At 46.2% G+C, this 14,565-nt stretch overlaps 2 protein-coding genes across 3 annotated transcripts; one reads left to right on the top strand and one right to left on the bottom strand.

Annotated features, from left to right (window-relative positions):
* Positions 1–127: 127 nt before the first annotated feature.
* On the bottom strand, positions 128–5,328 carry cwf19l1 (CWF19 like cell cycle control factor 1). The gene is made up of 14 exons (XM_086146501.1): positions 5,101–5,328; positions 4,254–4,338; positions 4,091–4,175; positions 3,852–3,953; positions 3,554–3,768; positions 2,850–2,965; positions 2,568–2,652; positions 2,329–2,478; positions 2,010–2,154; positions 1,511–1,590; positions 1,217–1,426; positions 1,009–1,128; positions 841–938; positions 128–751 (listed from the first exon to the last, which is right to left on the bottom strand). The coding sequence occupies exons 1-14, from the start codon at positions 5,121–5,123 to the stop codon at positions 607–609; spliced, it is 1,659 nt and encodes a 552-aa protein (XP_086002627.1). The 5' UTR covers positions 5,124–5,328; the 3' UTR covers positions 128–606.
* Positions 5,329–6,298: 970 nt separating this feature from the next.
* On the top strand, positions 6,299–14,162 carry dmtf1 (cyclin D binding myb-like transcription factor 1). Of its 2 annotated transcripts, XM_086146500.1 has the most exons (17): positions 6,299–6,366; positions 8,676–8,800; positions 8,938–9,033; positions 9,319–9,404; positions 9,557–9,668; positions 9,768–9,844; positions 9,914–10,071; positions 10,148–10,180; positions 10,273–10,382; positions 10,474–10,702; positions 10,789–10,940; positions 11,119–11,310; positions 11,402–11,481; positions 11,559–11,720; positions 11,806–12,012; positions 12,133–12,235; positions 13,315–14,162. In XM_086146500.1, exons 2-17 carry the CDS (start codon positions 8,692–8,694, stop codon positions 13,347–13,349), a joined length of 1,941 nt encoding a protein of 646 aa, XP_086002626.1. In that variant the 5' UTR covers positions 6,299–6,366; positions 8,676–8,691; the 3' UTR covers positions 13,350–14,162. The 2 variants fall into 2 exon arrangements, with proteins under 2 accessions (XP_086002626.1, XP_086002624.1); XM_086146498.1 differs by lacking the exon at positions 6,299–6,366 and having other exon boundaries at positions 8,476–8,800.
* The last annotated feature ends 403 nt before the right edge of the window (positions 14,163–14,565 follow it).

Raw genomic sequence — 14,565 nt, 5'->3', positions numbered from 1 at the left:
AACAAACCTGATAAACGGTCATTTCAGACAGCTGGTTTTTACAACGTTACTACACATGAACAGAATGTCTGAAGTACATTTTTGTGAAAGCAACTGCGCGGTTGTGGAAACAACTGACGACAAAGGAAAAATACAGGATGTTTAATAGTTAAAAAAAAAAAAAATCAGTCTCTGGCCACCGAAGAGGCTCTGCAGACCAAATACACCAAACTTTAAGATTTACAACAATGAAGGTAAATCATGATTTCTAACCTGTTTCCAAGCATGAAAAAATATATTTATTTAAAAAAAAAAAAAAAAAAAAGGGAAATCAGGCTGTTCTGTCCCCATTTTCATTCAAGGTCTGTCAAAGATAGAAAAATATAGAAACACATCTTAAATATCTCACATCTCCAGGATTATTTAAAGAAAAGACCTACAAAACATTTGGTTTGTTTCCTGTAAAAAAAAAAAAAAAAAAAAAATGCCAAAAACCAATATTTGGAAAAATATTTTTTCTGTTTTTGCAAACTTGACTTTTTAGAACTGAAGTAAAACCAGATTAAAAATGAAAAAGGTGGAAAAAAAAAAAAACAGATTTTTGGAGGGGCGGCAAGTGCAGCGGAGTCAGTCCTCCCAGGCGAAGTCGAACGGCTGGAAGGCCGTCCTGAGCTGCTTACACGCCTCCTCCTCCTCCTCCCGGGTCTGCTTGCACTCCTTCCAGTCGGCCCGTGTCGGTATGTTCAGCACCGCCTCGCTGGCCAGGACCTCCCTGTGTGCACACAGATCCTCGGTTAATCTCCGGCATCGCGTGATTTCTCTGCAAGGTTTTCCATCCGTAGACCCTGCGAGCCCGCTCACCTTCCGAACTGCAGGGGGAAGTGTTTCTGGATGCGGTGGAAGAGTTTCTCTCCGGAGTCCAGCTCCACGTAGAAGTAGGGTGTCCCGGGTGGAGCGATCTACACACACACACACACAGTTTGATGGTGTTGACCAGCAGTGGATATGGCCCCGTGGTGTCTGTCGTACCTGTTTCAGGTCAGTGTGTTCAGGGATCTCCATCAGCTCCATCTGCTGCTCCAGCGCCTGCACGCTGAACGCCTCCTTGATGTCCTCCGTGGTGCAGCGGTCCAAAGGCACCGGGACCACCTGACCAGACGCCGTCGTTTTAAGTTTTATTGCATTTTTGTGATTGTTTTTGTCATCCTTTAAAGTTTCACACATGTGTGTGTGTGACCTGCAGCTGAAGGTGCTGGCTCCTGTAGTTCCTCTCGAACAGAACGCATCGTTCTCCTCGGCTCTTGTAGAACCTCCTGATGGCCGTCTTGTAGCGGTTCATCTCGAGCACCACGTCGGCGCTCAGGTCCACCACGGCCTGGAAGTGGCCGATGGGCAGGATCAGCACGTGACCCGGCGTCAGGCCGCCCTTCGCCAGCGCTAAGTAGCACTGCAAACACAGGTTCCAGGGGTGAGTAGCCGCCGTCGGAAGCGAGGAGGACGCCGCGTGTTGATCCGCCGCGGTGGAACTCACGTGCGTCCCGATGCTGAGCACCAGGTGTTTCTCCACCTGAGGACTGGCCAGGCAGAACCAGCAGGGACCCGGTGGCTGAGCTGCACAGCAACAAAAGGTCAGTCAGCAGGAGTTCATCCACCAGTCCAAAGAAGGTCATGTGACCACCGATGTCAGTCAAACCCCCCTGATTCACCAGGTCAAATCCTCTTTAATTACGTCAACAGCTGATTACAAGTCAAATTTCCTCTTGATTTTCATTATTTAGGGCCAAATTTTAGTTTTAATTACTTTTTTTTTCTCCGCATTTTTAGCATGATTTCTGGCTCTGTGATTTTTTAAATTTTTGTTTTAAAGGGTCATTTCTTTCTAACACTTGGATGATATTTGAGCCATTTTTTTTTTTTTTTTTGTTACTGGCCTTTAAATGTGAAAACAGGTGATTGAGACAGAAATAAATAGCAAATTAGAAAAACAAAGACAGGAAATTTCTTCATGTCATGCCGGCGTTCTGCCTCACGGTGACGCCGCGGCTGCTTGTTCTGTCCTCTCCCGCCGTCGTGCTGCGGGTTCTGGCCCCGCCACTCTCCGTCCGTCGGCCTCTTCCTGCCGCGACCCCGAGCACCACCGCCGCTGAGGTCGAAGAAGAACTGGCGGGTCGGTTCCTGGTCAGGGTTTCAAAACATACGCTTAAATAAAAGTGTCATTTCATCCACGATGTTTGGGATATAAATTAACAGCGTTGTCCACGCTGTCCGAGTTTTGACAGGACCCCTTGCAAGGGCCCTGCCTTTCCAACCGGGCTGAAATATCCAGAAGGAAGAGATTTGACCGCCTACCTGCTCTTCCTCCGAGGCGAAGCTCTTCATCGCGTCGCCCTTTTCCTTCCCCAGGCGTCGGTACGGGTTTTCGGTCACGTCCTGCGGCTGCTTGACCAGCTCCGACGGCTCGATCGACTTCATGGGGATGATGTTGAAAGCGTAGAGGTACTGCAGGAAGAGGCGCGCATACACACAAACACGGTATTAGTACATCAAGAACCTCTCTCTCTCTCACACACACACAGACAGACACACACCTTCTTCTTGGCTGGATTGTTGACGGACGCCAGTGCGATGAAGCGGCTGACGTGCTGTGCGTTCTCTTGGAGGACGACGTGATTCCTTGCAGGACGTAGAAGGTAAAACAGACAAAGACACGAAGAGCACGTTGCATTCGCTGCACTTGAAATGTGTCGGACAAAGTAAACTCGTCGCAGCAGCTCAAGTTGATGAGCATTTAAAATGAACTAAACGGTGATCACATTAAATGTTTTCCATTTCTGTTTAAAGGTGTGAACTTTTAATTTTTTTTTTTTTACCTGTAAGGAACCCTCTCATAATGGACGCCCTCTAGAGCAGCAAAGTGGTACCGCGGCTTCAGTTTGTCCGCCAGGGCAGCAACAGCGCCGCTGCCGCACAACTTGGTGTTGACTTCCTGCAAACAACAGAGCCAGAGTCACATGATAAGATCATATCATCACATCAACAAGTGGAGTCGATAAAATAAATGATCCTGAAAATTGATGCAGATGGAAGGCTGTTTCGAGAAAGCTGGGAAGGCGAATACATGTTTGTGCTTCAAGAAGAAAAAGCAGTGTTATGAGGAGGAGTGTGTTGTCAAAGGATACAAGCTAAACACGGAGCTAAGTTTGTTTTGATTTTTTACATCTATGCAAATGCATATGTGCCATTTTGGATTGGAATGAGCAATAAATTTAGCTATCTAACATTACGGAGTCATTACACTTATTTTACTTTACATTTGGTTCAATTTAGTTATGAGTTTGACACCCTTGTCTAAAGAGAATCCAGTCGGTATTAGTTTTTGACTGTTGTGTACTGGATTACTTTAAGGGCTAACACTTACCATAGACAATCATTCATTGTGCTAAGCTAACTAGCAGGGCGTGCAGCGTCTCCTCATGTTGCGACAATCATCAGTGACGATTTACTGCTTTGATTGATTTAACGTTTTATATTTAGAATAGTTCAGATGTTATTTGCCCGGTTTATTTCAAGTTACCGGGACGTTTCCGTAGTTCCACACTCCCCGCGGCCACTGTGACGTCAGCAGGATGTCGACGCCCCTGAACTTGGAGGTGGCTGTCAGCGGTTCCACCAACGCCGCCAGATCTTTGGACGTGAAGCAGTGCGCCGGCGCCGGTTCCTGCATCGCCTCCCGCCCACTAACGTAGGCCATCTGCAGGCCCGAAGCGCCCGTGAAGACGCCGCGGCGGCCTGGAAGCGCCGAAAAAGTGGAAAGTTAAATCCAGGAAGCGGAGAAGCGCCATGTGGCGGCGATGGTGGCGGCGGCGTCTCACCCAGGTAGGTGATGTTCTCAGCCAGCTCGCAGCCGTCACCACCGGGGAAGTTCTTGCTCGCCTCCTGGCACGCCGCGCCCAGGATGTAGGTATGGATGGGAGCTGAGGAGCAAGAGAATAACTCCATAAATCACAAATGAGGGGTAAGTTAGCGCAAAGGTAATTAAGAAAAAGCAACAAACCAATCTAGTCGTCAATAACTGAGGTAATAAAACAGGTGGATGTCTTCATCCACGTACCTTTCTTGGCTCCCGTCTTGTACTGCTGCCACTCGGCCTCGGCCTCCGGCGTCGACCCGAAAAACTCTCCGACGCACAGCAGCAGCTGCGGGATGAGAACAGCGAGGGTGGGGGGTTGGATTCAAGACCCGACGGGTCTGAGGCGGCTCGCATTCGGACTCACGTCAAACTGCCCCGTTTTCTTCTGGATGGCCTGGACCCGGTTGAACAATGCGCCAAGCCGACCCTCCACGTCGCCGCACGCCAGCCTGCCGACACACGCCGAGCTGCCACATCACAAAACTACCCGAGCGGCTTCGAAAACACCATCCAGATCTCAGCGGCTATTCCTCCCTCCTACAAAATACTAAAATGTTTTTTTTTCTCCTTACTGCAAATTCATATTATATTCTTTAGTGGATTTTTTTCCTACAAACTACTAAAATGTTTTTTTTTCCCTCTTCTTAATGCACTCATTTTATATAATTTTGTGGAATTTTTTAAACTCCTATTATATTCCTTAGTTAAAGCCTTTTGTTGATGTTTTGTTAAATTTTCCGTTACTCTTTAAAATTGTCAGATCATTAATTTGCTAGGAATATACCAGTTTGAAAGCTTTTTAATTTCTTTTTTTTATTATTTTAAGAAAAACAGTTTTTTCACCAGTTTTTAGGTCTACTTCTGTTAATTCCTGTCCTTTTAAAATAAAATAGAGATTTATTTGAGTTTAATTTCACGGTTGAGATTCTGCAGGGACACCTCGCAGTGTCAGTTGTTTCCACAGCCGCCCTTTAAGCTGACCATACGGTTGAATTTGTCAAGAAAACCTCTTTCATTTAACTTGTGAACACACATTTGGAGATGTATCTCAGGTAAAAACACTGCAATTTATGACAGGAAGCCTTTCCAGCATTGGCTTTGGCTAAAAACCAACCGACAACAGAAGCAGGAGTGACAACAAAAACGCTTCGGATTAATCCACAGCTATCCACAGATTAACAGATAACAGAGAAAATAGTCGTCTGACTTACACTCTCACTGGTTTTTCCTCCATAACGTCGATAAATTAGGGCTTGTTGTTGTTAAAATGTGCAAATTCGGTGTGAAAACCTCAGGCTTCGGTCCGTCGCAATTTACTGTCCGGCATGAACGATGGCGGAACCATTGATAAAATCTCCATCCCTTCAAACAATATGAGTTTTTATTATAAAAATCGTGCTAGTAGCAAAATATTGGTAGCAATACAGGTGAAATTTACCTGTGCAAAATTTAGATTTTAAGAGGGTTTCTGTAAAGTAAGAAGTTTGAGTTAAAATTTTGGGAATGAGGCGTCCGGAAGAATTTTACCGCGGACAATATGGTTGCCAGGTTTGATTTTAAAACGCCACTGGAAAAATAAGAAACTAGCAACATTTATTGCGAATTTTTAAGTCTTTCGAAAATACTTCTTGCTTTTTCAACAGATTTTCCTTTTTTTTACATCTGTCAAGTTAAAGCCTATTGTAAACTGAGTTTGGTCAATACTTCATTTCATCATATAACAAAAAGGTCTAAAATGTAAAATTCCACTGCACGTAAGCCTTTCTTGAATCTTACCTTTTATTTTTATTTTTTTGGATATCAAATAACTTTTATTCACCATTCAAAAGCAAAACATTTATTCAGTCACTCATTCAGCCAAGATTTTTTTCATATTCAGTTCTCGCAACACAGAAACAATGGCAATGGAAATCACTAGCAAAATGAATCCAAGTAATAATTTAACAATTAAGTAATAAAAACATAAATCTGAATTATAAAAAGTATTATCTAGTCAAACACCTGTTTATTTATTTCTTTTATGTGATTCTATTATTCTCATTCCATTCTCACACTGTTTATCCAATTTTTCCCTTGTTTTTTTTTTCATTCCATCATCAGTTTTTTTCTTGGTGTTGCTGTCATCACTTGTTTCTTCTACTTATTAATTCTCATCAACATTACATTTATATTCATATTTATTGATATGATTATTGTTACGCTACTATCTTTTCTTATCCCGGTGATAATTTTAGAATTCACACACCAAACTCTCCAAAGTGTGGTTCTACTTCTTCCTTGTACATTTTAATGCATTTATTTATTACTATTATTTTTTTGTTGTTATTATTATTATTCCAACTGACACGATAACTATACCCCAGCAAATTTGCGGAAAATAGGATCTGGCAACCCGCCGGCCTGCAGACGGCCGGTCCTCCATCCTGGCACTTACCTTCATCCTGGTAACTCGCAAGTCCCCGGACTAAAAACAGGAAGTAAGTAGCCAAATCGTCAGTAAAATTCACTTTCTGTTTGGTACTCGTAGCCCGCGGTCAAGCCTGCGTCGAGTCCGGAGATGAAAAAAAATCGACCCAAAATAAAAGATAAAGTGCCAGGTCACCGTGAAATCGCACAGACGCCATAAGCTTCGTCTTGTCCACTAACATGGCGCCGGAGAATTTTCGTCTTTCGTTTAGCTGTGTAGCTTTTTGAATGCTAACGTTAGCATAGCTAGGGGGAGCCTTAGCAGGAGCCGAGACGTACCGTCTTTTCCTCCATAAATCGTTAATCTTGATGTCTTTATATCCTTTGTGCATTCAAATAGTTTTCAAACTCTAGATTAAGGCGTTACTTTGACATTTCAGCGACGCGCTTGATCGAATCGCAGTCTCTCATCCTTCTCAGAACTCCAGTGAAAAATGCAACAAGTCTAATTTTTCCTGACAATATTCAAAGGTGTCTCCCGTCTAACCACCTTGAAGTGACTTAAAACTTTGCAAACATCACCCGCCCTTCTCTTCGGCACGGTCGTTGTCACAGATAACACCTCTTTTTAAAGATTTACACCCAAATGAGCAGCGTCCCGTCCACTTGTAGTTTCGGTTAGATGCCACAAGGGGGCGCTAGAGTGCACCTATCAAGTCCCTCCCGGAGGAGACAGGATTCAGACATAAGTTAGTTTTCTGACATTGAGGCCATGAAACTTTCCTCAGATAATTCTATCTCCTTGTGATTTACTAATTCTCTTTAACGTTTTACCGATATTGAAATCCCAGAAGTGGGATGAAGATGTATAAATGTCTCTAAGAATGTGTGTGTTAGTTGTGGTGTTTTTGGGATGCGCACCGCCATGGATTCATGATTGCCCCATACATTTTAGTTTGGTTTTTTTTTCTCACCCAGAATTGCAGCTTTTAGCAAATAATTCTGACTTTAATCTTAAGATTTGAGATTAAAGTCTCACACACACACACACACACACACAAACGCACACAAACACACACACGCACACATGCACACATACAACAAACTATAATATAATTTTATTTAGACATAGTTAAACATAGTTTCATTTCAAAGAATGCAACTGTTGTCCAGTATGGAGTTTATAGCTATTACGAATTTTCCAACCCTTGTCCATAGTTTTCATGAACAATATAAAACAACGTAACAAAAGTTAAATGATCAACAATAGTAAAATTTCAACCACAAAACTCCTACTAGTCAGATGAAATCATCAAGACACGGACAGTTTATACAGGGCTGTTTTTCTTCTGGCAAACACGTAACCTTTTGTTGATTTAAACCGTTCTAAAGCTGGAATTAATTTGATTTCATTCGGCGTTGTGCTCCAGAGATGACCCTTCAGTATAAAAGCAGGCTGCCCTGATGTAGATTCACTGTGCTCTATTTTACAGTGATAACTCTCTGTAAAATAGAGCACTTTGTAACTTTGTAACTTTGGACGTGCCTGGAAAGAGGCTCTGGGGCCAAACTGCAGACATTTAGAGATTAGTTTGAGAAAAGAAAGATCGACTTAACTCTGGAAATTGTGTAAACTATGCCATTTTTGTATTTGACAGAAGTGGTCTTCCTATCCTTTAATTTGAAGGCCTCGCTCTTGCTTGAACATCACATGTACATAAATATATATTTACACAAAATGTATGATGAGTGGCCCTCATCCCCTTTAACCGTGGTGACTCAGAAAAAATAGACCACCCCTCTGTTTTTATGAAAGTAATGATTTTGAATTGTCACTCACAGTTCATGTCAGACAAAAGTTCTGTTTCAGTTTTCAGTAGTCACAATGAACAGCCAGACAGTTCATGGAGATTCCTATCTAAACTCATTTGTCAGCCTGTCCATCACCACTGCAAAGAAGAAGTGGCTCAGAGCTGACCTCTGATGCAGTCCCACCTCCCTGCCTTGAACTTCTCTGTCACAGCTACAGCACACCTCATCATTTCTCACCGCGTGCATACATGTCCTGCCCCTGTTAACATACTTCTCTGCCACTTCAGACTTCCTCATTCAGTATCATAGTTCCTCTCTCAGCACCCTGTTGTATGGTTTTTCTAGCTCTTAAAGGTCTCTACCAGCATTCTCAAAGCAAATACAGCATCTGTAGCACTCTTTGACTCCTTGGACGTCGATGGCAATCAGGATTGTGTTATTCTGTATTGTTGGTAAAGCGATGAATGCAGAATAGACCGAAAATCACCACTCTGATGGTTTCCACCTCCGACGATTTCCTCATTGTGTGTGTGTGTATTTGTGTGTTTTGGTGAATGGGTGCTCGCAGGGCGGTAGTTTGGGCGATGAGCTTGGCGGCCGAGCACAAGGGCGGCGCAGACTCAGAACCCGTGGACTCTGTGACTCTGACCCGAGACACCGATGGAAGCCTCATTCTTCACTGTCCGTCCAGCGGTGAGTCCAGACTGACGAGAACCGCTCACTGGATCTTATTAAAATAACCGTGTGTGTGTGTGTGTGTATGTGTGTGTGTGTGTGTGTGTGTGTGTGTGTGTGTGTGTGTGTGTGTGTGTGTGTGTGTGCAAGCGCAGGCGAGGACTCGGAGCCCCTTCAAAAGAAGCTGCATTTATCCACCGAGGACCAGGGGGATTCAGACTCAAACCAGTTCTCAGTGGTCACCTTACCGAGTCAGTGATATTCATCCTTTTTATTAACTTAAATTAAATTAAGGATTCATCCAAACAAATATCGAAAACAAACCGACCCTTAGATCCAACCCTTCATTCATTTCACACTGACCCTTAAACCTTGTCAGATTCAGACAGGTGTCTGATTGTAAACATTGAAGTCATCTTCCTTAAGCCCCGCCCATTTTCATCATAGCGAGAGGACGAGGAGCTGCTCTCGCTCAGCCTCCCGTTTATGTGCGAACACACACACACACGGGAAGCTAACGCTTACGTGCCTTTCAGTGTCGGAGAGCGACGAGAGCTTTGAGGTGACCATGACGGCCACGGCGGACGCCAACCTCTCCGAGGAAGGAATGGCTCACATCCAGGTGAGCGGCGGCTTCACGTTTCCCGGTTCCACTACTGCTTGGCGTTCTCCCGGGTTCTCCGCGGATAATTAGATAACAGTTTCACGCAACAGGAGATGTGATGTGGAGATAATACTGTGTGTGTGTGTGTGTGTGTGTGTGTGTGTGTGCAGGTCCTGCAAACAGACGAGGACTCGCTCTCGTCCAATGAGAAGTCGGATATTTCCCCCGTCAGTCAGGCCTGGTTCACCACCAAAGAAGACAAAGACACGCTAACTAACAAAGGTTGCTCACACACACACACACACACACACGCACACACACACACACACATACACACCACACGCACATCAGATTTACTCATGTGTGACGTTTAACCCGTAGGTCACAAGTGGAAGCAGGGAATGTGGTCCAAGGAGGAGATCAACCTTCTGATGAGCAACATCGATCGATATGTGAAGGTGTGACGTCACACAGGAAGCCCCGCCCCCTTTTTGTACTCCTTTAAAAAGTGTGTGTGTGTGTCTCAGGGGCGAGGCATCGAGGACCCGGCGGAGATCATCTTCGAAATGTCCAAAGAGGAGAGGAAGGACTTCTACCGCTCGGTGGCGTGGGGGCTGAACCGGCCGCTGTTCGCCGTTTACCGGCGAGTTCTTCGGATGTACGACAACCGCAACCACGTCGGCAAGTGAGTGTGTGTAAAAACACTCGAAACACACGCACACAAGCGTGGGTGTCTAACTCTGGTGCGTTTCCATCTGCAGGTACACTCCGGAGGAGATCGAGAAATTAAAAGCGTGAGTGAAAGGCGTTCATCTGCTTTTATTTTGAAATGAACCACAGTTGCACAGTTGAACGTGTTTTCTGTGCGTGTATGTCTGGTCTCCAGGCTGAAGGAAAAACACGGGAACGACTGGGCGACGATCGGCGCGGCTCTGGGCCGAAGCGCCTCGTCCGTCAAAGACCGCTGTCGGCTGATGAAGGACACCTGCAACACGGGTCGGTCCGAACGGATGGAAGCGTTCCTGCGTTTCACCCGGGGCCGCCTGCGAAAGCCCAATCCTGAATCATCTGTATCCGTGCGCTGCAGGCAAGTGGAGCGAGGAGGAGGAGCGGCGGCTGGCCGAGGTGGTGTACGAGATGGCGGGCGTGTCGCCGGGGTCGGCGGTCACCGGCGGCGTCTCGTGGGCGCTGGTGGCCGACCAGGTCCGCACGCGCTCCGAGAAGCAGTGCCGCTCCAAGTGGCTCAACTACCTGAACTGGAAGCACAGCGGCGGCACCGAGTGGACCAAAGACGACGACCTCAACCTCACACGCAGGCAAGGGAGGCCGGCGGGGTACCGTCACCACGGCAACAAGCGGCAATAGCATCTCCTCACGGGGTTTTTTTTTTTTTTTCTTTCAGGATCCTGGAGCTGGAGGTGGACGATGAGAACGAGATCCGCTGGGAGGATCTGGCCGGAGGGTGGAGCAGCGTCAGGTCGCCGCAGTGGTTGAGATCCAAGTGGTGGAGCATCAAGAGACAGGTGGCCAATCACAAGGAGATCCCTTTCACTGGTACACACACACACACACACACACAAACACACACACATGCATAATAACACTCTCATCTGGACCTAAAGTTGTTTATTTTCTAAATAATTTCCACGATGATGTCTTTCAGAGCCTTTCATTGAAAGTGTGTGTGTGTGTGTGTGTGGGTGTGTGTGTGTGTGTGTGTCCGCATTTTAAGTCCTGCTCAAGGCCCTGCATGAGGTGATGGCGTCCTCGCAGGCACCCGCCGGACCAGGGAGCCCCTCCTCCGCCTCTTCCCTCCAGATCCGGCTCACCCGATTGGAGGACAGCGGGGGCGGAAGCCCCGCCCCCAGCTCGCTGGCGGCGTTGCAGATCCCCGTGCAGATCCCGCTGCAGATCACACACCTGGGTGAGAGCCCCCTTAGAAATCTCACAGGAGTTTAAAACTCTTTTATTTCGGCGGGTCACTGAGCGACAACCCTTGTTTGTTGATGCCGCAGCATCCGACGCGGCGGCTGCGGCCGACAGCGACGCCATCGCCCTGAACGCCGGAGCGCTGCAGGCCTTCGAGATCCTACCCGTGAGTACTTCCTGCCGCCGCCTTCCCACTTCCTGTTTGGTGTCGGCCCCGCCCCCTGACCCGTCCTCTCCGTCTAGTCGTTCCACCTGCAGCCCACGGGGACGCCCGGCACCTACTACCTCCAGACGGCGTCCAATCAGGGGCTCCCGCTCAGCCTGACGGCCAGCAACAGCACGGTCACCCTGACGACGGGTTCCTCCCCGGCGCCGCACGAGCACATCATCCTGCACAGCGTATCGGTGGGTGGCGGAGCGTAGTGCCCCCCCCCCCCCCCCCCCCCCCCCCCGCAGGCGAGGCCGGTGCACTCATTGTGTTTGTCCGCAGACAGAGGGCCTCTGCTCCGGCGACGGCGTCATCATCCAGACCGTCGCGGCTGACTCCGCCCCCTCAGACGCGCTGGCCGCGGGGACGGAGGGGAGGAGCCGAGACCACAGCCTCGACGCCGCCACCGCCGCCGCCGCTCTCCTGGAAAGTTCAGACAATGTCGCCGCGGAAACACGGGAGCCAATGACTGAAGACTTCGCTGACAAGGTTCCTGCTGGTTCTATTATGTTGTTATTTATCTAATATTTACTTTGGTTCATTTCTAAGTGTGTGTGTGTGTGTGTGTGTGTGTGTGTGTGTGTGTGTGTGTGTGTGTGTGTGTTTCAGGAGTTGAGTTCTTCCTCAGAAACTCCAGTGGTGCATCCTGGGATCCCTTCCGGCAACGCCGTTCTCATTGTGTCACCTCCTAACATCAGCAGCACGCTAACAGGTGACCCACACACACACACACACACACACACATGCATACACATGGGAACACACACTCATATTGAGTGACAGGTGAAAGACACACACTGACAAGTGACTTAAAGAAGGTGATACACACACACACACACACACACACACGCTGGCAGGCGTTTGTCACAATGACTGGCAGGTCACACACACATTGACGAGGCATGTACACCGATTGGCCACAAGGGGGCGCCATTTAGCTACAGTAGAACCTGGGCTTCGACACGCCGCTAATCACAAATGAATCGATTTGATGTTTTTGATAATATTTTGAATTAAGCTCCAAACAAGCCCTGGTGTATGAACAGATAAACTAAAAAAAACTGCTTTCCATGTTGTGTCGTGAAGCGTAGCGGCAGTCACATGTTCTTCTCGGCATCGTTTACGTCGTTCATTGTTGTGTTCTACCGTTAGAAAGCTTTTTTGTGCTTTTCTCAGTAATTTAACTCATTATGGCTCCCAAGCCACAGTGCGAGTGCTGTTTAAGAATTACAGTTGATCTGAAGAAGGAAATAATATCTAACCGTGAGCAAGGCGTTGGTGTTACAGATCTCGCCAAGCACTACGACACAGCTAAGTCAACCATCTGTACAATCCTGAAGAACAAAGATGCGCTATGTTAACTAATCAATGTCTCAGGTCTTAAAAGAAGCAAAGAAGTTATTGTTAGTTTGGATAAATGGAAGACAGCTAGCTTGAGAGAGTGTTATCGTGTTAGGGAGGGTCTTGTATGCGAGAAGGCTTTAGCTTTGCTGAACAAGTGCTGGCAAGAAGAGAAAGAACGTAAGGAACACAGTAGAACTTAAAGTTATCTTCAATTACTTTCTGTATTTTTGCCATACATGAACACATGAGAAAAGCTTCAAAATACTACTAGTATGTTTTTTTAGACAGGAGAACGGAACAATGGGATTTACGTCGATTTCAAATGGAAATAACTATTTCATTATTTGATTCCGAACCGAAATGTTTGCAAACCGAGTCAAAGAATAATTTAAATTGGGATAGCACAGAACCGGGTTCTAAGCTGTCCATGTCACCGTTCCTCCTCAGACCCGATCTTGGAGAACCAGGAGGGATCAGACTGAACCGTTGGAACCTTCATCCTTCACGATGACGACCACTGAGCCTCGTCCTCGACCGGTACGAAACCGGTCGGAGGCCGAACCGCGAACTCGGACGTTTTCCTGCGCCGCCGAACGCGGAACGTCAGGCCCCAGATACCCTGGACGGGTATCAGAACCCGGAAACGCCGGGGAGGGGTCGAATTTGCCCCGGACGCCGTCTGTTTCTCCTGAGAGAACGGCGTGATCGGGGGATTTCCCGCCACGGCTGCGTGAGTACACCCCGAGCACTCACCCGACCTGACTGCCACCGCCGGGGTCACGTGACTGGAAACATTTCACTCGCTGCTGAATCAGGACGAGACGGTTTGTTGCTGCAAAACTTCGTACCGTCACGGATTTATGAATTTTTTTTTTTTTTTTTTTTTTGCGACATTTTCCACATGAAGCTTTACATCGTTATTTAACTCAATGTTATGTTGTTACACACTCAATGCAGGTGCCAAGGCCATACGGCAAAAGGGGTGGAAAGAATCTGAGATTTTTTTAAAAGAAATAAAACACGTCATTTTACGTGAATTCAATTTATAATATTGAGTTTATTGAACAAGAAACACCTGAATCCCGGTCCTCTGCACTTTATTTATTAATTTCCGATTAATATTATCAGATTTTTCATCCTGTTTCCTTCGACCGGTTGAGCTGAGCCTCTTCTTCCAGGCCCTTTTGTCACAGCGGGCTGGTACTCTGCTGCCCCCGAATGGCGATTCCCATCAAAACATCAATGTCCATTTGAAGGTTCTGACACATTTTTACCAATAAACTTTCATAATTTTATCCCAGAGTTTCTGAGACATGTTTCAATGTCGAGTGGGGATACACTTTTATGTTTTTAAAAGCACATTTATTTCAATAAATAAGGAGGAATTGGAAGATTTCACCCGTAAGGTTGTTGGATCTCAACAAGAACCCAGGTTTTAAGGCCAACTAAAAAATATTAAATGTCATAAGACTTTTTAGGTCACTTTCTAAATACATTATCATTATTTTTGGTTTCATTTTAGTTCTTCTCCAGATGTGGAAACATCTTCTAAGATACTCGTTTTCATCTTTTAAAAAAAAAAAAAAGTATGTATATATATATATATGTGATGAAAAATCACTTGAATTATGTCAATATTTTAATTTGTGGGGAAAAAAAAATTAAAATGTCAAAGTGATCATGACATCAAGACAAAAC

Source organism: Fistularia commersonii, chromosome 5 (assembly GCF_037954325.1).
Source record: "Fistularia commersonii isolate RoL2024-O1a breed Wild chromosome 5, RoL_Fcom_v1.0, whole genome shotgun sequence".
Classification (NCBI taxonomy): Eukaryota; Metazoa; Chordata; class Actinopteri; order Syngnathiformes; family Fistulariidae; genus Fistularia; species Fistularia commersonii.
This window is presented reverse-complemented; position numbering and strand designations above follow the sequence as displayed.